This window comes from Dama dama, chromosome 9 (genome assembly GCF_033118175.1).
Source record: "Dama dama isolate Ldn47 chromosome 9, ASM3311817v1, whole genome shotgun sequence".
NCBI lineage: Eukaryota > Metazoa > Chordata > Mammalia > Artiodactyla > Cervidae > Dama > Dama dama.
In genome coordinates, this window is record NC_083689.1 from 9,913,850 (window position 1) to 9,936,990 (window position 23,141).

Genomic DNA, 23,141 nt, shown 5'->3' on the forward strand with positions numbered 1-23,141 from the left:
ACCAGCCTCACAGGACTCTGGGTTCGGCAGGAAGACACCGGAAGTGCTGCCCTGCCCAGCACCAGGAGCCTGAAACTGCCCCAGTGACCTGCGTTGTCAGGGGGACTGTCCGACGCCCCGCTCATCACACACCTGGAGCTGCCGGTCCCACTGCTGCTTGCCAGCCAGGAGCGCGTCCAGGACGGCCCGCATGCCCTCCTCCTTGTGCTGGTCCTGGCCGCTGATGACATAGCAGAGCGCTCGCACCCGCCGGAAGAACTCTTCGTCCACCAGGCGGGCACTGCCTCCGCTGGGCAGGTAGGCCAGGTCAAGGTAGACAGGGGAGCCAGGTGGGGCCGCTGACCCTGCTGACCGGCTGCCAGCTGGCCCTGTGGGCAAGAGGGATGGGACCAGTTGTGAGCTCCGGGGAACAAGGGAGGGTTGGAGACCCAGGGCCCAGGACGAGGCTCCCAGCTCCACCTGCCCCACTCTGAGTGGCTCCCTCCCTGGCAGGAGGCGTGATCTCACCACTTCACGGTAGGTAAGTCCTCCCTGGCAAGTGCAGTAACTGGATGAATCCTGCATACACCCCAGTCAACCCTCAAGGGCACACCCTGGCCAGTCCCAGGACACAGATGTCCCGAGCACCTGAGGGGAGGGGTATTTAGGGAGGGCTCCCTGAAAGAGGGGGTTTTGGACCTTGTGCCCCTAAAGCAGCATATCTGGAACGCTCTGCAGCAGCATCCATGTTTAATTACTCATGGGGAGTTTATCTGTTGTTTTTCAATTACTCCTGGGCACCGCACCCATCCTGGGGACACAGCAGGGACCAGAAAAAATAACAATCCCTGCCTTCAAGGCTGATGGGGAGCCAGAGTGGGTGTGGGAAGGAGAGAGTCAAGAAAGGGAGATGCAGGCTGGGGCAGCTGCACCAGGGCCTTGCCTACACCCAGAACCCAGAGCCCGGTGCGAGGGGGACAGGGCCATCACTCCCGGGCCAGTGAACCCATCAACTGCTTGAGGATGCAGCCGGCTCCTGGGCACAGGAAGTCTGTCAGATGTCTGATCATCTCAAGATCCTAAACACTGCCCAGACCAGGGCGTGGGACCAGAGGGCTGCTGCATGGTGCGGGGGTGAGGCGGGGGGAGCATTTGCAGAATGAAGGAAACCCCCAGCTTTCTGTAAGTAGCATCCCTCACTTATGACTGGGGACAGTGGTGCGCCAGGAAGGGAAAGCCACCAGAGCTGTGGAAGGTGAGAGGCAGACGGGAACACGAGAGGCAGAACGGCAGAGAGAAGACAAGGGGAATGAGGACAGAAGCCAGGGGGCAGGAGGAATCAAGACCGCCAGGAGAAATATCAATAACCTCAGATATACAGATGATACCACTCTAATGGTAGAAAGCGAACTAAAAAGCTTCTTGATGAGGATAAAAGAGAGTGAAAAAGCTGGCTTGTAACTCAACATCCAAAAAACTAAGATTAGGGCATCTGGTCCCATCACTTCATGGTAAGTAGAAGGGAAAAAGTGGAAACAATGACAGACTATTTTCTTGGGCTCCAAGATCACTGTGGACGAGGACTGCAGCCATGAAATTAAAAGATTCTTGCTCTTTGGAAGGAAAGCTATGACAAACCTAGACAGCGTATTAAAGAGCAGAGACATCACTTTGCTGACAAAGGTCCATATAGTCAAAGCAATGGTTTTCCCAGTAGTCATATGTGGATGTGACAGCTGGACCATAAGGAAACACCAAGAAAGTAATGCTTTCAAATTATGGTGTTGGAGAAGACTCTTGAAAGTCCCTTGGACAGCAAGCAGGTCAAACGAGTCAATCCTAAAGGAAATCAACCCTGAATATTCGTTGGAAGGACTGATGCTAAAGCTGACACTCCAATACTTTAGACCCTGATGCTGGGAAAGATTAAGGGCAGGAGGAGAAGTGGGGAACAGAGGATGAGATGGTTGGATAGCATCACCGACTCAATGGACATGAGTTTGCGCAAACTCTGGGAGATAGTAAAGGACAGGGAAGCCTGGTGTGCTGCAGTCCATGGGGTCGCAGAGACTTGGACACGGCTTAGGGACTAAATAACAACAACAGGGAAAGCGCTCAGTGAACCTGAGCTGGAACTGTCATTACTGCCGTTGTTGTGGTTGCTTCCTCACCAGCCTTCCAGGTGACTGTAGACCTGCTCTGACTGATGCATTGGCCACTGAGCGCTGGAACACGGTGTGAGCCAAGATGTGCTGGGAGTGCAAAATACATACTAGGCGCCCAAGACGTAGTATGGAGACGAGAAAAGGGAACTATCTAGTAATTTTTAATGCTGGTTATATGCTGCACTATCATTGTGATATAGTAGTATGCAGGCAAGAATGAACACAGCAGGATTCTGGGATGATGGCAGAGCAGGAAGCTCCAGGAATCTGTCTCCCCTTCTAGACAGCTGTGCTGCCAGCCCCACCCTGTAGGTTTGGAGCTACTTACATGGGATTCAAGAACTGCACATTTTTAATTCTTCTTTTCTTCCCCCTTCATTTTTTTCCTTTTTCCCCTTTTGGGAGCCAGACAGTCAAGGACTAGGACACTTAAAAGCAGAGACAGGGGAATTTAGAAAGGAACCACAGATGCCCAGGGAAAGGTACAGGATCAGAAAAGGCATAAGAACACCTTAAATTTATACCTCAGACTGATCTTCAACACAGAGACAGCCCACAATAATCAAACAAAAGAGCCACAGCAAACCCTGGAGAAGAGATTTTTGGCTCTCCAGAATCATCATATTTGTTAGATTCAAGTGTACAATTTTCAATTATAAACAATCACAAGCCACACAAAGAAACAGGGAAGTATGGCCCAGTCAAAGGGAAAAAAAATTAACAGAAACCGTCCTTAAGGAAGACGAAAGGGCAGATCACCAAAGACTTTAAAAAATTGTCCTAAAGATACTCAAAGAACTAAAGGAAGATGTGGGGAAAAAAAAATCAAGAAAAACAATGCATGGACAAAGCACAAATATCAATAAGGAGATAGAAAACATAAAAGTAAATGAAAAGAAATTCTAGAGCTGGGAAGTATAATAACTGAAATGGAAAATTCTCTAGAGAGATTCAGCTCAAGGTTTAAACAAGCAGAAGAATCAGTGGTCTTGATAACAGAACAATGGAAATGATCGAGTCTGAGGAACAGAAAGAAAAATAATTGAAGTAAGTGAACAGAGTCTAAGGGACCTATCAGATACTATCAAGACGACCAACATACACAATAAGGATATCTCAGAAGAAAAAGAAAGAGAAAGGGGCAGAGAGATTATTTCAATAAATAATGGCCAAAATCTTCCCATATTTAATCAAAGACATGAATAGAAACATCTGAGAAACTCGATGAACTCCAAATAGGATAAACTCAAACAGAACCACACTGAGACACAATATAATCAAACTGTCCAACAATAAAGACACAGTGATAAAGAGATTAAGGGAGGTTTAAAGGTACAAATGCTGTTATTAATATCTCAGATCAACAACCTAACATTACAACTAAACCCAAAGCCAGCAGAGGGATTAAATAATAAAGATTAGAGCAGAGATTTTAAGAACAGGGAATAGAAGAACATCACAGAAGAAAAAAGCAAAACCAAAAGTTGGTTCTTTGAAAAGATCAACAAAATCGACAAATCTTCAGCTACACTGACTAAGAAAGAAAAAGAAGACTCAAATTAGTAACATCAGATATGAAAGTGGGGACGTTACTGCCAATCCTATAGAAATAAAAAGTTAAAAAAAGGTAAAGAAATAAAAAGCACTGTGAGAAAACTATGAACAATTATATACCAAGAAACTGGATAAGTTATAGAAGAGATGTATAAATTCCTAGAAACATAAAACCTACCTAGACTGACTCACAAAATGTGAACAGAATTAAAACCAATAAAGAGATAATCAATAATCAAACACCTCCTGGGCTTCACTGAGTTTCTACCAAACATTTAAAGAAGAACCAATCCTCAAACTTTCCCCAAAAACTGAAGAGCAGGAAATACTTTCCAATTCATTCTGACAACATTTGGAGGCCAACACTGCCCTGATACTAAGATCACACAAAGATATTATGAAAAAAGAAAACTACTGACCAATACCTCTCAAACATTGATGCAAAACCCCTCAACAAGACACTAGCAAGTTGAACTCAGCAGCATATTAAAAGAATTATACACCATGACCAAGGGGGCTATTCCTGGGATGCAGGAATAACTAGTTTGACATATAAAAATCAGTGTAACACATTAACAGAAGGAAGGAAAAAATCCACATGACCATCTCAGTTAGTGCAGAAAAGGTATTTGACAAAATCCAACACTCTTTTTTAAAATTTTTTTACTTTACGACATTGTATTGGTTTTGCCAGACACTGACATGAATCCGCTGTGGGTGTACATGTGTTCCCCATCCTGAGCCCCCCTCCCACCTCCCTTCACATCCCATCCCTCTGGGTCATCCCAGTGCACCAGCCCCGAGCACCCTACATCATGCATCGAACCTGGACTGACACTCCTTCACGATAAACATACTCAACAAACTAGGATTAAAAGGAAACCACCTAACATAGTAAAGCCATATACTGAAAAACCCACAGTTCACAGATACTCAGTGGAGAAAGACTGAAAGATTTTCCTCTAAGATCAGGAAAAAGGCCAGAATGTCTGCTTTAGCCACTTTCGCTTCATACAGCCAGCAAAAACAAGACCAGGAGCTGACTATGGCTCAGATCATGATCTCCTTATTGCCAAATTGAGATTTAAATTGAAGAAAGTATGGAAAACCACCAGGCCATTCAAGTATGACCTAAATTAAATCCCTTATGATTATACAGTGGAAGTGACAAATAGATTGAAGGGCTATGATCTGACCGAGCGCCTGAAAATCTATGGATGGAGGTTTGTAACACTGTACAGGAGGCAGTGATCCAAACCATCCCCAAGAAAAAGAGATGCAAAAAGGCAAAGCAGTCATCTGAGGAGGACTTATAAACAGCTGAGAAAAGAAGTGAAAGGCAAAGGAGGGAAGGAAAGATATACTCATTTGAATGCAGAGTTCCAAAGAATAACAAGGAGAGATAAGAACGCCTTCCTAAGTGAACAATGCAAAGAAACAGAGGAAAACAATAGAATGGGAAAGACTAGGATCTCTTCAAGAAAATTAGAGACACAAGAGAACATTTCATGCAAAGATGGGCACAATAAAGGACAGAAATGGTATGACCTAACAGAAGCAGAAGGCATTAAAAGAGGTGGCACGAATACACAGAAGATCTTCATGACCCAGATAACCACGATGGTGTGATCCACTCACCTAGAGCCAGACATCCTGGAGCCTGAAGGCAAGTGGGCCTTAGGAAGCATCACTACAAACAAAGCTAGTGGAGGTGATGGAATTCCAGTTGAGCTATTTCAAATCCTAAGAGATGATGCTATGAAAGTGCTGCACTCAATACGCCAGCAAATTTGGAAAACTCAGCAGTGGCCACAGGCCTGGAAAAGATCAGTTTTCATTCCAATCCCAAAGAAGGGAAATGCCAAAGAATGCTCAAACTACTACACAACTGTACTCATTTCCCATGCAAGCAAAGTAATGCTCAAAACTCTCCAAGCCTTGGAGAATAGTATGTGAACCAAGAACTTCCAGATGACCAAACTGGATTTAGAAAAAAGCAGAGGAACCAGAGATTAAATTGCAAGCATCCGCTGGATCATAGAAAAAGCAAGAGAATTCCAGAAAAACATCTACTTCTGCTTCACTCACTATGCTAAAGCCTTTGATTGTGTGGATCACAACAAACTGGAAAATTTTTACAGAGATGGGAATACCAGACCACCTTATCTGCCTCCTAAGAAATCTCTGTGCAGGTCAAGAAGCAAGAGTTAGAACCAGAGTTGGAACAATGGACTGGTTCAAAATTGGGAAAGGAGTAACATCAAGGTTGTATATTGTCACCCTACTTATTTAAACTTATATGAAGAGTACATCACATGAAATGCTGGGCTGGAAGAAGCACAACTGGAATCAAGATTGCTGGGAGAAATACCAATAACCTCAGATATGCAGATATCACCACCCTTATGGCAGAAAGAGAAGAGAAAACTAAACAGCCTCTTGATGAAGGTGAAAGAGGAGAGTGAAAAAGCCAGCTTAAAACTCAACATTCAAAAAATGAAGATCACGGCACCCGGTCTCATCATTTCATGGCAAATAGGTGCGGAAACAATGAAACCAGTGAGAGACTTTATTTTCTTGGGTCCAAAATCACTGCAGATGGTGACTGCAGCCATGAAATTAAAAGACATTTGCCCCTTGACCAACCTAGACAGCATATTAAAAAACAGAGACGTTACTTTGCCAACAAAGGTCAGTATAGTCAAAGCTATGGTTTTTCCAGCAGTCATGTATGGATGTGAGAGCTGGACCATAAGGTAGGCTGAACTGATGCTCTTGAGCTGCCAAAGAGCTGATGCTCTTGAGCTGTGGTGTTGGAGAAGACTCTTGAGAGTCCCTTGGACTACAAGGAGATCCAACCAGTCCATCCTAAAGGAAATCAATCCTGAGTATTCATTAGAAGGACTGATGCTGAAGCTCCAATACTTTGGCCACCTGAAGCAAAGAGCTGACTCATTAGAAAAGAGCCTGATGCTGGGAAAGACTGAAGGCAGGAGAAGGGGATGACAGAGGACGAGATGGTTGGATGGCGTCACCAACTCGATGGACATGAGTTTGAGCACGCTCCAGGAGGTGGTGACGGACAGGAAGTCTGGCGTGCTGCAGTCCACGGGGTCGCAAGGAGTCGGACACGACTGAGTGACTGAACAGCAACAAGCCATTCCGAGTCAACGCAGTGTAGGAATGCTAGCCAGAACAATTAGGCAAGAGAAAGAATTAAAAGGTAACCACACTAGAATGGAAAAATAAAGTTATCTCTGTCCACATGTGATATGATGTTATGTGTAGAAAATCCTAAAGATTTCACACACAAGGAAGAAACCTGTTAGCTTGCCAGTGCAGGAGACACAGATTCAATCCCTGGTCTGGGAAGATCCCACATGCCTTGGACCAACTAAGCCCACGCACCACAGCTATGGATCCTGTGCTATAGATCCCAGCAACTCCAAGCGCTGAGCCCGTGTGCCGCAACTACTGAAGTCTGGGCATCCGAGAGCCTGCGCTCTGCAACGAGAGAAGCCACTGCAGTGAGAAGCCTGTCCACCACAAATGGAGGCAGCCCCTGCTTGCCGCAACGCAACCAGAGAAAAGCCTGTGGAGCAACAATTACCCAGCACAGTCAAAAATAAATGAATAATTCTGAAGAAAAAAGATTCCTCTTAGATGAACTTAGAAAATAGCTGGATACAAAATTAACACACAAAAAGCAACTGCATTTCCATACACCAACAATGAACAATTCAAAAAGAACATTAAGAAAACAATAACCTTAACAATAGCATAAAAAGAATGAAATAATTGGGAATTAACTTAAAAAGAAGGTAAAATATTTGTACATGAAAACTACAAAACAGTACTGAAAGAAACTAAAGAGAACATAAATTAACGGGAAGATGTCCCATGTCCATGGATTGGAAGATAATACTGTTAGGATGCCAACACTACAGGATTTTTTTTTTGGCAGACATAAAAATTTACATTCTAAAATTCAGATGGAATCTCATAGGATCCCAGATAGCCAAGGTAACCTTGAAAAGGAAGAACAAAATTGGAGTCCAACAAAATTGGACTCACATTTCCTGATTTCTGAAATTACTATGAAGCTATAGTAATCAAGGCAATATGGTAAGAATATTAAGACAGATCTATGGATCAATGGAATAGAATAGATAATAAACTCTCACATATATGGTCAAATGATTTGCAACAGGGGTGCCAAGAACGTTCAGTGGGGGAAAGGACAGTCTTTTCAGCAAATGGTCCTGGGAAACTGGATATCAACATGTAAAGGAATGAAGTTCAATGTTTATTTAGCACTATATCTAAAAACTGGGACGTCCCTGTAGCTCAAACGGTAAAAAGCCTGCCTGCAGGGCAGGGGACCCGCGTTCAGTCCCTGCGTGAGGAAGAGCCTCTGGAGAAGGGAATGGCAATCCATTCCAGAACTCTTGCCTGGAGAATCCCACAGACAGAGAAGCCTAGCAGGCTACAGTCTGTGGGGCTGCAGCCTGGGACACGACTGAGCAACTAAAACACACACACACACACACACACACACGAACCCAAAAATTAACTCAAAACTGATCAGACAGCAAAATGTAACAGTTAAAGCTATAAAATTCTTAGAAGAAAACATAAGGCAAAAGCTTCATGACACTGGCCTTGGCAGTGACACCTACAGCACAGTTAACAAAAGAGAAAACAGAAAAACTGGGCTTTATGAAAATTAGAAATTTTTGTGCATCAAAGGACACTAGCAACAGAGTAAAAAGGCAACCCACAGAATGGAAGAAAATATTCACAAATCATGTATCTGATAAGGGGTCAATATCGGAATATACAGAGAACTCACAACTTAACCACAAAAAGACAACCTGACTCAAAAATGGGCAAAGGACATTTCCCCAAAGATATACAAATGTCCCACAGGCACATAAAATGGTGCTCAACATCACTGATCATTAGTGAAATGCAAATCAAAACCACCACCAGCTACCACCTCACACCCGTTAGGATGGCTACTATCAAGAAGCTATAAAACAACGAGTGATGGCAAGGATGTAGAGAGACTGGAACCCTTGTGCATTATGGGTGGATTCTAAAATGGTACAGCTGCTGTGGAAAACCAGGATGGCAGTTCCTCAAGAAAATAAAAATCAACTCACCATAAGATCCAGCAACCCCACTTCTGAGTATGTACCCCAAAGAATCGAAACCAGGGGTCTCAGAGAGGTATCTGCACGTCCAGCTTCACAGCAGCCAAAAGGCGGAAGCAACTCAAGTGTCCATCAATGGATGAACGGATACGTGGTCCATCCACACGATGGAATATTTTTCAGTCCTAAAAAGGAAGTTCTGATATATGCTACAACATGGATAAAGCATGAGGACAATATGCCAAGTGGAAGAAACCAGTTACAAGAAAACCCCAATACTATATGAGGCCCCTTACATGAGGCCCCACGAGATGCAAAGCAGAATGGTGGTTGCCATGGGCTGGGAGGAACGGGGACTGAGTATTTCATGCGGACAGAGTTTCCAGTTTCACAAGATGAAAGGAGTTCCGGAGATGGATGGTGGTGACAGTCGTACAACAACAGGAGTCTACTATGCTTCATGCTACTGAACTGTGCACTTAAAAACGGCTTAAGGCAGTTAATTTTATGTTACATTAATTTTATCACAATTTTCAAAAATTGCAAAGAAAAAGTACATGAAGCCTGAGACTGCTATCCTTAGAAAGCTGACAAGTTGGCCCCTGGCTACCTTCTGGGAACCTGAATTTCCGAAGGGTCCCCACTGTCTCCCAAATGGTGCGAGCGGCTCAGCGTGCCCACACTGCTTGTGCAGCAAGGCAGTTCACACTGTCCGCCTGCTGCTCCTTTCTGGTGGGGGCGGGCGTCTGAGATTTTGGTGCATGCCACATCGTGATTTATTTTATATATATATATATATAATTTGATCATCTGCAGATGTATCTGGCCTTTATCCACAGTTCTGCCTCTTACCTCTTACAGCCCTTGAAACTTTCTGCTCTGTAAGAGCAATGTGAGTTAAATCTTGTCACAATGGTTGGTTTCCTGTCCTCAGTTCCTGAAACCACTTCAGGGTCCTAACAGTGAAGTGAGTGTCTTGTTATTCAAAACAAACCCTTTCCATTACAACTGGGTTTCAGTTAATGAAGGTGACTTTGGGCCCCACCCCAGGGTGGGGGCTGGCTCCCAGGAGAGCCAAGCACGTGATTAAAAAGTTGAAACTTTCAGTCCTGTTCTTTGATTTCAATGGAAGGCAGAGGGACTTGAGGTTGAATCAATGCCATTGGCCAATGATTTAGTCAATCACAACTGTGTAATGAAGCCTCCATAAAAGCCCCAAAGGACAACTTTCTGGCCCTTTCCCATGTCAGGGAACCAGAAGGCTTCTGCATGCAGGTTTGTGAGCCCCAAGCTCCACAAGGACATCAGATCCCAGGTTTGGGACCTCATTCTACCTATCTCTTCATCTGGTTGTTGATGTGTATCCTTTAATAGCCTTTTAATCATAATAAATTGGTAATCTAGTGAGTAAACCTGTCTTTCCCGTGTTCTGTGAGCTGTGCTATCGAATTAACCAAACCCAAGGAGGGGCCATGGGAACCTCTTGCAGCGTCAGTCAGAAGCACAGGTAACAAACTGCACTTGCAATTGGCATCCTGAACTGCACAGACCATCAGAACCTCCAGTCTGCAGCCGGCTGGTCGAAGCACAGATAAAAACCTGGGCTTGTGACTGGCATCCAAAACGGAGAGTGGTCTTGTGAGACTGAATGGAGTGCGATTCCATCTCTGGGTAGACAGTGGCAGGATTGAGCTGAATTCCTGGACAGCGTGCTGGCATCCAAGCTCGTTAGGGTGGGGAAACCCACACACCGGACCTGGGAACAGGACCCCTTTTTGGTTGGTGTCAGGAGTGGGATTCACTAGAATGGCCCCGGCTGACAGAAATGTGTTTTTTGAAGAGTAAGGACAAAAAGATGGGGAATGAAGAAACTCTGGTCCCCGGATGGCTACCTAGTCAACCACAATGAAACTGCAGCTGCACTGCAATTAGTTCCTAGAGGTAACTGTTACCAGCAGGACCTAGACATGACAGCAGAGACAACTTCCAAGCAGCTGGCTCACTGGATGTATAAAGAGATGCAAAATTACAAGCAGCACACAAAATACACAGTTTCCCGGTTATTGCTGCAATGAAAAGGGAAAGAGAGGAATGAGCTTTTCTTTCTTGAGAACAAAGAAGATAAAAAGATCAGTGAGCAGGCTTGATCACTCCTAGTTTTTACTTTAACTATTCTTCATCTGCAGTGTGTAAGTCTGCTTTTCTGCCCCCTAACTTGGCGTGAGCTACATTTTGCACCTATTATCCTTTGACTCTGCTAATTACATCTTGTATCCAGTGCTCTCTTCGCAGACGTGTGGTTCTTCTCTTTTCACGTTACAGAAGGCTGCAGTACAATACACAGAAGACAAGGGACCAGTTACCAGGTAACCTGACGCCAGCCTGTGGCTGTTTCTGAAACAATGCAAGTGAAAGAAGACAAGAATCTTGCATCTTTGTTCCTCATCACCTATCCCAGACTGCATGCTCTCATCTTGTATAACCCCCCAAATTCCTCATGGAAGGGGGGCCACAGTTCTTGAAGCACGAGCCTACTGCATTCTCCCACTCTGCAGGCTGAGGAGTAAAGCCACCTTTCTATTTCCTCCAAACTCTGTCTCTGAATTTTTTGTTTAATTTGGCTTCAGTGGGCAGAAAAAGCCAAGATTTTAATAGTAACGTTATCTGTAATAGCTAAAATGAAATTTTTAAAAAGTGCGCACTCAGGCCTTGATCCTGCAACAAATTCAGACTTAGAAAGATCCAAGATTTGGCCATTAGCCTCAAAGCTGCCCCAAATTATGCAGGGGCAACAGGAAGTACCTCTGAGGTCTCTCTCTGGTCACCAAGAAGGTAGTTAATGTTGGGGGAGGGCAAAACCAAGAAACAACTAAAACCAAGGGATAGAGTGTGAAGAAACCGACTCACTTTGTGGACTGGCATCACCGGTTTCCCAAAGCATCTGTGTCTTTGGGGGCTGTGTCTTTGGTTTTGAAGGCTTCGGAGTGGAAGAACACATTTGGGTGGATGCAGGATCCGTAGCTCACTACTGAACAATCACAGACTGTCCCAGACACACAGGAGGTTATTCCCGAAGGAACAGCCAGCCTGGTCAACTGGATAAAAGACACTGAAAAGGGTGTCTATCCTGAGAAGGGGGACTGCCCAACTGGCTCTAAATGCCGAGCGGGATACCCCAGATGAAGCAGGTGAGATGCTTCCTATGCAAGCCACGCAGGCCTGGTTTTAGAACTGGGACATTCACCCACTGAAGATGCCTGTTACCCACATTTTGGTCAATGCTGTGATTAAGGGACCCTTATTGCATGGGCACCCCATGGAACATTACTCCCCAGTTTACAAAAGACAGCCCTCAGATTGGGAGAAAATAATAGCAAATGAAGAAACAGACAAAGGATTAATCTCAAAAATATACAAGCAACTCCTGCAGCTCAATTCCAGAAAAATAAATGACCCAATCAAAAAATGGGCCAAAGAACTAAACAGACATTTCTCCAAAGAAGACATACAGATGGCTAACAAACACATGAAAAGATGCTCAACATCACTCATTATTAGAGAAATGCAAATCAAAACCACAATGAGGTACCATTACACGCCAGTCAGGATGGCTGCTATCCAAAAGTCTACAAGCAATAAATGCTGGAGAGGGTGTGGAGAAAAGGGAACCCTCTTACACTGTTGGTGGGAATGCAAACTAGTACAGCCGCTATGGAAAACAGTGTGGAGATTTCTTAAAAAACTGGAAATAGAACTGCCATATGACCCAGCAATCCTTCTGGGCATACACACTGAGGAAACCAGATCTGAAAGAGACACGTGAACCCCAATGTTCATCGCAGCACTGTTTATAATAGCCAGGACATGGAAGCAACCTAGATGCCCATCAGCAGATGAATGGATAAGGAAGCTGTGGTACACATACACCATGGAATATTACTCAGCCGTTAAAAAGAATTCATTTGAACCAGTCCTAATGAGATGGATGAAACTGGAGCCCCTTACACAGAGTGAAGTAAGCCAGAAAGATAAAGAACATTACAGCATACTAACACATATATATGGAATTTAGAAAGATGGTAACGATAACCCTATATGCAAAACAGAAAAAGAGACACAGAAATACAGAACAGACTTTTGAACTCTGTGGGAGAAGGTGAGGGTGGGATATTTCAAAAGAACAGCATGTATACTATCTATGGTGAAACAGATCACCAGCCCAGGTGGGATGCATGAGACAGGTGCTCGGGCCTGGTGCACTGGGAAGACCCAGAGGAATCGGGTGGAGAGGGAGGTGGGAGGGGGGATCGGGATGGGGAATACGTGTAAATCTATGGCTGATTCATATCAGTGTATGACAAAACCCACTGAAATGTTGTGAAGTAATTAGCCTCCAACTAATAAAAAAAAAAAATAATAATAAGATAATAATAAAAAATAAATAAATAAAATAGATAAACAACAAGGATATATTGTCTAACAGAGAATTATAGTCATTACCTTGTAGTAACTTTAAGTGGAGTATAATCTGTAAAAATACTGAATCATTATGATGTAAATCTGAAACTAGTATATTGAAAATAAATTATAATTCAATTTAAAAAATAAATCAAGGCACAGATATCATCCTAAAAAAAAAAAAAAACTGTTCTAGAAGCCTTATCAGATCTGCTATCTCAGCTTCCCCTATGACACCAAGAATATTAATTTAGAAAATGGGGAGAGACAAAGGAGAGTCAAGTGACTCAACCAAGCGGAGTGGGAGTCTTCAGACGGCTGTTGAAACGAGGAATGAATGAAGCAAGGATGGAGCTGAAACAGGTGTCGATGTGAAACCAAGCGGGACCCTGTGGGGCTCCTGGGTACAGAAGCCGTTGTGTCCCTCCTTATTTGTAGGGAACAGACTCCATCCTCCAAGACAGATGTTCCCTGAGATCCAAAGGGCAGATTCAAGCAGGTGCTAAATCAGGGACGGGACAGGAGGCACAAGGAGAAGCAGCCAAGAAACCTGGTTCTACCTCAAGGGCTACTCGGAGCTCTTTACAGAACTAAAACCAACAAATGGAAGACGTCAGCATTCTTCATTCCAGAGACCACCACCAGATTAAAGGAATTAAAGGATGCTCATTTGGAGATTACCTGAAGGACTTCCCTGGTGGTCCAGTGGTTAAGAATCTGCCTGCCAATGCAGGGACACAGGATTGACTCCTGGCCAGGGAAGATTCCACATGCCCCAGAGCAACTAAGCCCCTGCATCACAACTCTGGAGCCTGTGCTTTAGAGCTTGCTAGCTGCAACTACTGTGTTCATGCGCTGCAGCCACTAAAGCCCATGTGCCCTAGGGCCTGCAAGCCACAACTACTAAGCCCGTGCGTGGCAACTACTGAAGCCCACAAGCCTGGAGCCCATGCTCCCCAACCAGAGGAGCCACTGCAATGAGAAGCCTGCGCATCGCAACTAGAGAAAGCCTGTGAGCAGCAACCAAGACCTAGCACAACCAGAAAAATAAAAAAAAAAAGAAAGCGAGAGACGACCCGAGACCAGACTACAGGCAAGCAGGCCCGGCACACACCCTAACTTATCAGCAGCTGTGCCCTGGAGCCTCAGCTATAAAAGTCCTCATCAAATCCCCCGGGCTGGGAGACAGGTTTTCAGGGGCACAAACCCACACATCCCCTTGTGCCTGGCAAAGCGGTAACAGTCCTCTTTCCTACTTCATCCAAAACTCTGTCTCCAAGATTCAATTTGGCACCGGGGCCCAGAGGCCGAGTTTTCAGCAACTGATGCATCACTCCCAGATGGAGTGGACCAGTGTGGACCCCAACATTAAAGGGCCCCAAAGAAATCCGTGATTTACTCTAGTTTGGAAGAGTTTCAAAAGCTGGAAGCAAAAAATTAAATAAGAAACCCAACTAGGGATTCCCAGGTGTTCACTGATTAATCAAGATAAAGACTGAAGCAGGGGCCAGGTCCTCTGGTCCCACGCCTGGGCAGGGACCCAAGACCTTCTGCAAATGCCTGTGTGCTATGTCACTCAGTTGTGTCCGACTTCTTGAGACCCCAGGGACTGTAGCCCGTCAGGCTCCTCTGTCCACAGGATTCTCCAGGAAGAGAATACTGGAGTGGGTTGCCATTTCCCCCTCCAGGGGATCTTCCCAACCCAGGGGTCTCATGTCTCCTGCACTGGCAGGCGGGTTCTTTACCACTAGCGCCACCTGGAAAGCTCACAGATATATGCAGGTGTGGATAAAACGGCCAGAAGAGGAGAGAGGCCTTCCCCAGGACTCCTAGATACAGGAGCCCAACACACTGCGATTCCAACCCTTGTTGGTGAAGTCTGAGTGGGCAGCTTAGGTTAGACTGGGATGAATGGAGATGAAACTTTGATGGGATTAAGGTGAACATTTGAATGAAAACTGGGGTGTATGAACAGATTTTGTGTGAGGTGGTCACATCTTTACATGAATATATAACTACGATGGAGGTTGTGTCTGACTCGGGGTTGTCTTCCCCACTTAACACTGTACAGCAGAGGCCTGCTAAGTCTGCCCTCTGGCCAGTTTTAATCGGGGGCACTAGATGGGAACCTGAGTGCACACAGGTGGCTAACGCAGAATGATCTAGAATGCCTGGGGAACAAAAAGAGTTGACTGCTTTAATTCATCATGGACCAGAAGCCGGAGTGCCAGTACCAATGAATTCACTGTACCATATAGCCCTGTGTGGCCTGAAAAAGGCAGATGTTTGTGGAAACTAACTGCAGACTATCGAGGCTGAAACCAAGCGGTACTTCCCACTGGCTCAGCAGTTTGGACACGGTCTCAACCACACAGAAAATGCCAGGAGGCTGCTACTCAGCAACTCATGTCGCCGCTGCTCTTCTCTGTCTTGACCTCAGGAAAGGGCCAGCAGTAACTGGCCTTCACAGGGGAAGGATCCCAACATTCTTTTTCTGCACTGCTAAGGGATCCCTGAACTTGCTGTCATACTCTGCTCAGAAGCGACGTGGCCTCGATGCAGACCCCCAGCGTGCTCACACACTCTGCTGATGGCTCTTGGTGGTAGTGGAAACCAAACAGCAGCGAGGGCTGATCTGAACGCAATGGGACACACCTGACCAACTTGTTCAGTCGCTCAGTCGTGTCTGACTCTTTGCGACCCTATGGACTGCGGCACACCAGGCTTCCCTGTCCTTCACCACCTCCTGGAGTTTGCTCAAACTCATGTTCACTGACCAACTGGGACGTGTTAATAAACCCAACACCAGTCCCCAGGTGGGCCCAAACAGTCAAATTTTCAGGGAGAACCTGGGCAGGAGCCACCTGGGGTAGTCCCCCAAAGACTAAAAATAAACTGCTGTCACTACCGTCCCTGGGACTGAACAAGAATCCCAGCATTGGGCTGGTTGCTTTGGGTTTTCATCTGGGAACTGTGTTAGTGCTCATCTGTAAGACCACTCGAAAGACAGTTCTATCTGAGTTGGGGACCCAAACAAGAGCAGGTTGCGTCTGAATTACAAATGGCGGCAGCCCTCTCAACTTGGCCTTTGGGCCTTGCTGACCCCCCAACTCTTATGATTTGGGGAGTGTCCGCCACCATATTCTGAAGACTGGAGCTTCTGGCAAAAGTCCACGAGTGCCTTCTAGCAATGACCGTTGGGATTTTGGACCACAAAATTCCAAGATGAACAAGGTACTTGAGAGACAATTAGTAGCCTGTGATTGGGCATTCACTGAGACAGCCTTGATGATTGACAGACCTAAAACAATCATTAAACCCGAGGTGCCCATAATGTCTTGGGTGATGTCAGAGAAACACTAATGAGGAACAGAGTGCCCAGGAGAGGTCCGTAATAGTTTTTTTTTTTTTTGCGCCACACTGCACAGCCTGCAGGATCTTAGTTTCCTGACCAGGGAGCAAACCTGGGTCCCCTGCAGTGAAGTCCTAACCACTGGACCACCAGGAAAGTCCTAAGAGCTCCATCATAAAACGCGAGTGGTTCAGAGGGCTGTGGGCTGCCAGGGGGAAGCAGGCAGCACCCACTGTATCCTGAGCACATAGCCTCTTTTCCTCCAGGAACGACTCAGGAGCCACCTGAGGAGCTGCTGGAACCAACTGGCCTGAGGACAAGCCCTGTGGACGGCTCTCAAATGCATCACAGAGTGCGCTTGCTTTATGGACGGCAGTTTTAAGATGAATTGATAATACCCTGTTTGGCAAGTGACTCCATTAAGACCAGGAGATGGCCAGGCTGTGATTGAAGGCAGCAAGAACAAATCGGCTCAGTGGGCTGAAATGCATGCTGTTTTCCTAGCAGTGGTGGAAGAATTGAGCAATGGTAAAGCGCCTGTGTGTTTTTACTGACTCCTGGCGGCGTGGTCAGGTGGACGGGCAATGGAAACCTGGGTTATACAAGGGATGTCTGCAAGGGGCACGGCCCTGTGGAAAGCACTCTGGGAATTTAAAGGGCGTGGTCAGGCAGGACATGTCAACGTCCAACAGAAGAACTCCTTCTAGATCTGGAAGGTCACTGAACCACAAAGCAGATGTTCTGGGGGTCCAAGAATGAGTCAGCACAGGAGGTGGGCTGCAGCAATTCAGTAGTCAAAGTGTTAGTTGTTCAACTGTGTCTGACTCTTTGCGACCCATGGACTGTAGCCCGCCAGGCTCCTCTATCCATGGGATTCTCCAGGCAAGAATACTGGAGTGGGTAGCCATTCCCTTCTCCAGGGGATCTTCCTAACCCAGGGATCGAACTCAGGTCTCCCTCATTGCAGGCAGATTCTCAGCAATGAGGAGGAGGGAGCCAAACCTAGATTTAGTCCTCTGGCACCCTGGGAGGCACAAAAATGCAGGTGAGAACTCTGTCAAGGAGAGAGAGAAACTGCAGATGGCTCTGGGGGAAATGCCCCGGGAGATGGAGCTGGCAAGTGGGTTACAGTAGACCAAGGCCAGTAACCCTGGGGGCTATAAATGAGTCCCAACAGGAACAGACCCTCTAGGTTTGCATACCTGAAGGTCCAATGCAAATGCTCAAAATACTATTGGACTGGAACAGAAAATACCGTAAGTTTGAGCCACCGAGTTACATTCCTTCAGACAGACAAAGAGATGCACTTTTTCAGTCCATGTTGTCCAACGGTGGGGCAAGAGATTTCACAACAGAGCTGTTGCGTATCATCCTCTGAGTAATGGTTTAATAGAAAATTTGACTGAGTGGCTGGAACATTTGCTGTCTAAAACCAGGGGAGATGATAAAGGCTTGAGAGGCTGGCTTACTCGCCTTCCCGAGTGTGTGCTCACACTCAACATGAGGGGGCTAAGGGAGGGTCCCCACTGAACAGCTTCCTCCACTTTTCTGGAGGGTATAGGGAAGTAGGCATGGATGCTGGTACATCTTCCCCACACTGCAGCAACCCGCCCCGTCCCCAGCTACTTGATGCAGTGGTCCCAGAACCAGGAATGCAACTACAGGTGCCAGCAGCACAGCTGACTCCTAAACAGGAAACTGTAACTACACCTTTAAATCTTTGTCAGAATTCCTAAGGGCCTGATGGGGTGGAATGTGCCCTCATCCCCTCTGGCAATGCTGGGGCTGACAGTGAATGCTGTAGTGTTGTCTAGAGGTTGTGAAAGCCCACCGGTTCTGTACTTGTGCAATCCTGGTGGGGAGGAGGTTTGGGTTAGCTAGCCTAGCTTCCTGGCAGCAAGATAGACCGGTGTACTGGCCAAACTAATGTCCCTTCCAAGGGTGCAAAAGTGTGGGCAAAAGAGAAATGCCAAATGGAAAGGAGAAAGGAGAAATAACCTCTGAGGGTAAAGGGATGAATAAACGGATTATGCAATGAGGGAAACCCAACATTTTATTAATACCTGGAGAGAGGCTTAGAGCAGAATAATATGATCTCTCAGCAGAAGCATGCCAGATGCCCGGCAGGCTGAAGCTAGTTTGCTGAGACCAGCCCTGATTTGGGGACCTGACAAGATGGAGCAGCAGCCGCAAACCTGAATGGTGTCACTCTGGGAGACATTCTGGTCCTAAGATATATTAATGAGCAGGAAAACTGTTCATGACTAAATGGAAGTCAAGCGATGTGCCTCTATCTCTGACTCCTCTATTTTTCAGGCTACGTCTACTATACAAAGGACAACATTTGGGAACTGCTTCCTCTGGGACTGCAAACCGTGTGGTGTATGGCTCCCAGCAGACTGGGCTATGTAATCGCTGTGGAACTACAGATCCTGATCATCAATTGCTTAGAAACATCCCTGGTTATGATGATCAAAATACAATGGCAGCATGCCCAACATGGGGCTTCCCCAGGTGACGCTAGTGGTAAAGAACCTGCCTGCTGATGCAGCAGATGTAAGAGACATGGGTTAGATCCCTGCGTCGGGAAGATCCCCTGGAGGTGGGCGTGGCAAGCCACTCCAGTATTCTTGCCTGGAGAATCCCCATGGACAGAGGAGTCTGGTGGGCTACAGTCCATGGGGTCACAGAGTCGGATACAACTGAAGTGACCTAGCACGCATGCACACCTGAGGGTGTGCCATGCACAAGCACATGACACCCTGTTTTTGCAGATAGAAAACTATTCATCAAAAGGAGGGAGAAACAGTGGGTCCCTGATAGGATTAAAGCAGTGGGCATCTCTTGGTGGCTCAAGTTCCTTAAGGCAACAACCCCACCAGAGACAAGGCAGGCTGAGCGAAGTCTCGTGGCATGCTCCAACTAAATTAAACTACTTCCAGGTGTGCATACCATGCATCTAACTCTAGTCTGGGGGATCCAAAATTGTGGGGTGCAAAACATGCGACCTAAGTGCACCCAGGCCACTAGTATTCAATGGCATCAACGTCCCTGGTGGATTCAACAATGCTGGCCCACAAGCCAGAAAGAGTCTGAGGGTGAACAGGTGCTAGTGGGGATCGAGGACGAGTGGAATTTGCTATTAATGAGGAGCAGCACTCAGAGGAAAAAGATGAACTAGAATAGGCAGATGAGGGGCAGTTCTCTTCCAGGTGGAAGGTGAAGGATGGGAGCCAGCCGAGAAAGAGAAAGAGAAAGAGAGAGAGAGAGAGAGAGAGTATGTATGTATGTCTGTGTGCTTGCTCAGCTGTGTTCAACTCTTCGTGATCCCATGGACGGTAGCCCTCCAGGCTCCTCTGTCCATGGGATTTTCCAGGCAAGACTACTGGAGCAGGTTGCCATTTCCTACTCCAGGGGATCTTCCTGGACCAGGCAAAGCGAATGAGCTACTAGCAAAGTGGGTCAGGCAGAGTCAGCCAATAATGCTGGATACGCTAGATCCCAGCGCTGGGAAGGGGCCTGTACCCTGACCTAACAAGCCCAAGGCCTCTTGACTGTTTTCATACGAACAGAGGCCGAAGCGGCCAGGGGGCAAGTAGCCCTCCATTCGAGCTACTGAGGCTCAGGGCACACACACCCATGGCAATGCTACGGCTCTTCAAGCTTAGGGAAGTTCTCTAGAAGCATTAACGATTTACACAGATGCACCCAGACTGCTCTCGCCTCCAGGAAAGCTAGAAATAAAATACACCCCGTGGCACAGCCAGTAGGGACAGGAATAACCTAAATGCCATTTATGTTCTCCTTATAGGAGAGGTGGGCCCTGCAGTAAAACACAGCCTCAGTACAAGCCTGCAGTTTTGTCCCTGGTTACCCTGGAATTCAGAGCTAACTGAATCATGGTCAGTCGTTACAACCTCTATCCTTAGTAACATTTGGTACATGGGCAAAGGCAGATGTGGTTGGGAAGGTGAAGAGAATACCTCCATAGTTCTTACTGATTTGTTCTGTCATGAAACTGAGTTGTACCCTGACTATATTTTGATATGGTATAACCCTGGCATTGGTAAGAGTCAACCACCTCATGTAAATGAGTTTATGGGAACCCTGCTTGTGTGTGTGCTCACTCAGTCCTGTCTGACTCTTTCCAACTCTATGGACACAGACTGTAGCCCCCCAGGTTCCTCTGTCCACGGGATTCTCCAGGCAAGAATATACTGGCACAGGTTGCCATTTCCTCCTCCAGGGGATCTTCCCAAAGCAGGGTTAGAACCATTACCTCCTGCGTCTCCTGCACTGCAGCCAGATTCTTTACTGCTGAGCCAGCGGAAGCCACTGGCTTCCCCAGTAACACTGCATTTTGATGATGAAATGTATCGAGGGCCTGAGTTAAGTCTCCTAAGGATGTAACAGTTGTGGGAAATGACTGGCCTGAGGAGGAACAGGATCTAGCTAATCACCAGCTGATTTCTGTGCCAAACAGTTCTGTATAAATTGAATGTAAGGTACAAGCAGCAATGACGTTTCTTTAAATCAATCCTTATCCCACAGTGATTTCTCCAAATGTCAGGCCTATTTGTGTTGGTACTATTGTTTTATCTGTTCTATGAATGTGACCCCAAATGTAAGTCTATAACAGGGACCCACGTTTTTCCACTACTTTTGATTAATCATTTTCCATCCACAAAAACAGGGTGTGATTTGCCATAAGGGATCTGTTCCACCAGGGGGTAGACTGCAATATTTTGATTTATGAGAAATAAATATATTTGGTCATTCTCAGATATCAGTTCAGTTGCTCAGTCGTGTCTGACTCTTTGCAACTCCATGGATTGCAGCATGCCAGGCTTTCCTGTCCATCACCAACTCCCGGAGCTTGCTCAGATGTACTTGGTCTTTATCCATAGTTCCTGACTCACAGGTCTCAAACTCTTGGAATTTTCTGATCAATAAGAGCAATGCGAGCATCTTTTGCTATATTTGCTCTTTGGTCTTCATTCCCAAAAAATATTTTAGGGCCAGAGAGGTAAAATGGGTGTCTTGTTATTCCTCAGAAGCTCTCTTCCATCACAACTGGGTTTATGGTAAGGAAGGTAACTTTGGATCCCAGGCCAGGGTGGGGGCTGGTTGTCAGGAGAACCAATCATGTGATTAGAGGGTCAGAACTTTCAGTCCTGCCCCTGATTTTTGAGGAGGGGAGGGGCTTGAGGCTGAACCAACTGCCATTGGCCAATGATTTAGTCAACCGTTTCTATGTAATAAAGCCTCCATAAAAGCCTCAAGCTTTCTAGCCCTTTTTCAAAGCTTCCCACCTCAGGGAACCAGAACATTCTGTGCTACTACACAGGGCTCCAAGGCTTGTGAGAACAGAAAATCCCTTGTGTCGTATCTCCTCTCTTCATCTGCTTGTTGATCTGTATTCTTTAAGAGCCTTTTATAATAAAATGGTCATCTAGTAAGTACATGGGTTTTCCTGAGTTCTGTCAGCTGCTCTGGCATATTAACAAATGGAAGGAAGGGGTCCTGGGCGCCTCTGACCTGCAGCCAGTGAGCAGCACAGGTGGAGGCTGCTCGTGGGGCTGAGCCTTTCGCCTGTGGAATGGGATTGTATCTCAGGCAGACGCTGTCAACACGCAGGGGACTACTGGGCCCCCCAGCTGGTGTCCAAGATTTGGACCCAGGAAGCCTCTTCAGTGTGCGTGTGAGGCAGCAAGTGCCTGTACGCCCAGCGCCAGTAGAAACCCTGGGCTCTGAGTCTCTAAGGAGCTTCCCTGGAAGGCGGCATGTCACATGTGTCGTCACAGCTCGGAGATCAGGGACTCGAGCATGTGATGTGCAATTCCACTAGGGTTCGAACTGTGTGCTGGAGAAGACTCTTGAGAGTCCCTTGGACAATAAGGAGATCAAACCAGTCAATCCTAAAGGAAATCGGTCCTGAATATTCATTGGAAGGACTGATGCTGAAACTAAAGCTTCAATACTTGTGGCCACTGGATATGAAGAGCCTACTCATTAGAAAAGACCTTGATGCTGGGAAAAATTGAGAAGAGGAGAAGAGGGCGACAGAGGGTGAGATGGCTGGATGGCATCACTGACAAAACGGACTAGAATTTGAGCAAATTCCAGGAGATGGTGAAGGACAGAGAAGCCTGGCGTGCTGCAGTTTGTAAGGTGGCAGAGTAGGACACGGCTTAGCACCTGCACAACAAAGGTTCCAGAAGCTATGTCTGGTTTCCCAGACTTCCCCATGCCTCATCCCTTTGCTGATCCTCCTCTGCATCCTTTTGTTGTAATACATTTATAAGTATGACCACACACTGAATCTTCCTACCCAGTCATCAAACCTGGAGGTGGTTTTGGGACCCTGGACACAAAGGGGTTTCATAAAAATGTACCATTGAAATTAATTTCACTGGTTTCTTTCTGCTTCAAGTGGCTACTGGAAACATCACCACCACAAATGTACTCACTGGGATG

At 46.3% G+C, this 23,141-nt stretch overlaps 1 protein-coding gene across 1 annotated transcript in view; it reads right to left on the reverse strand.

The window, feature by feature from the left end:
• The window catches only part of MAP1S (microtubule associated protein 1S), a 35,324-nt gene that overhangs the window by 4,917 nt on the left and 7,266 nt on the right, over positions 1–23,141 (reverse strand). Inside the window, exon 6 of the mRNA XM_061149877.1 lies at positions 133–368. Within this exon, the coding sequence (XP_061005860.1) occupies positions 133–368 (236 nt within the window). The remainder of the gene's footprint in view (positions 1–132; positions 369–23,141) is intronic.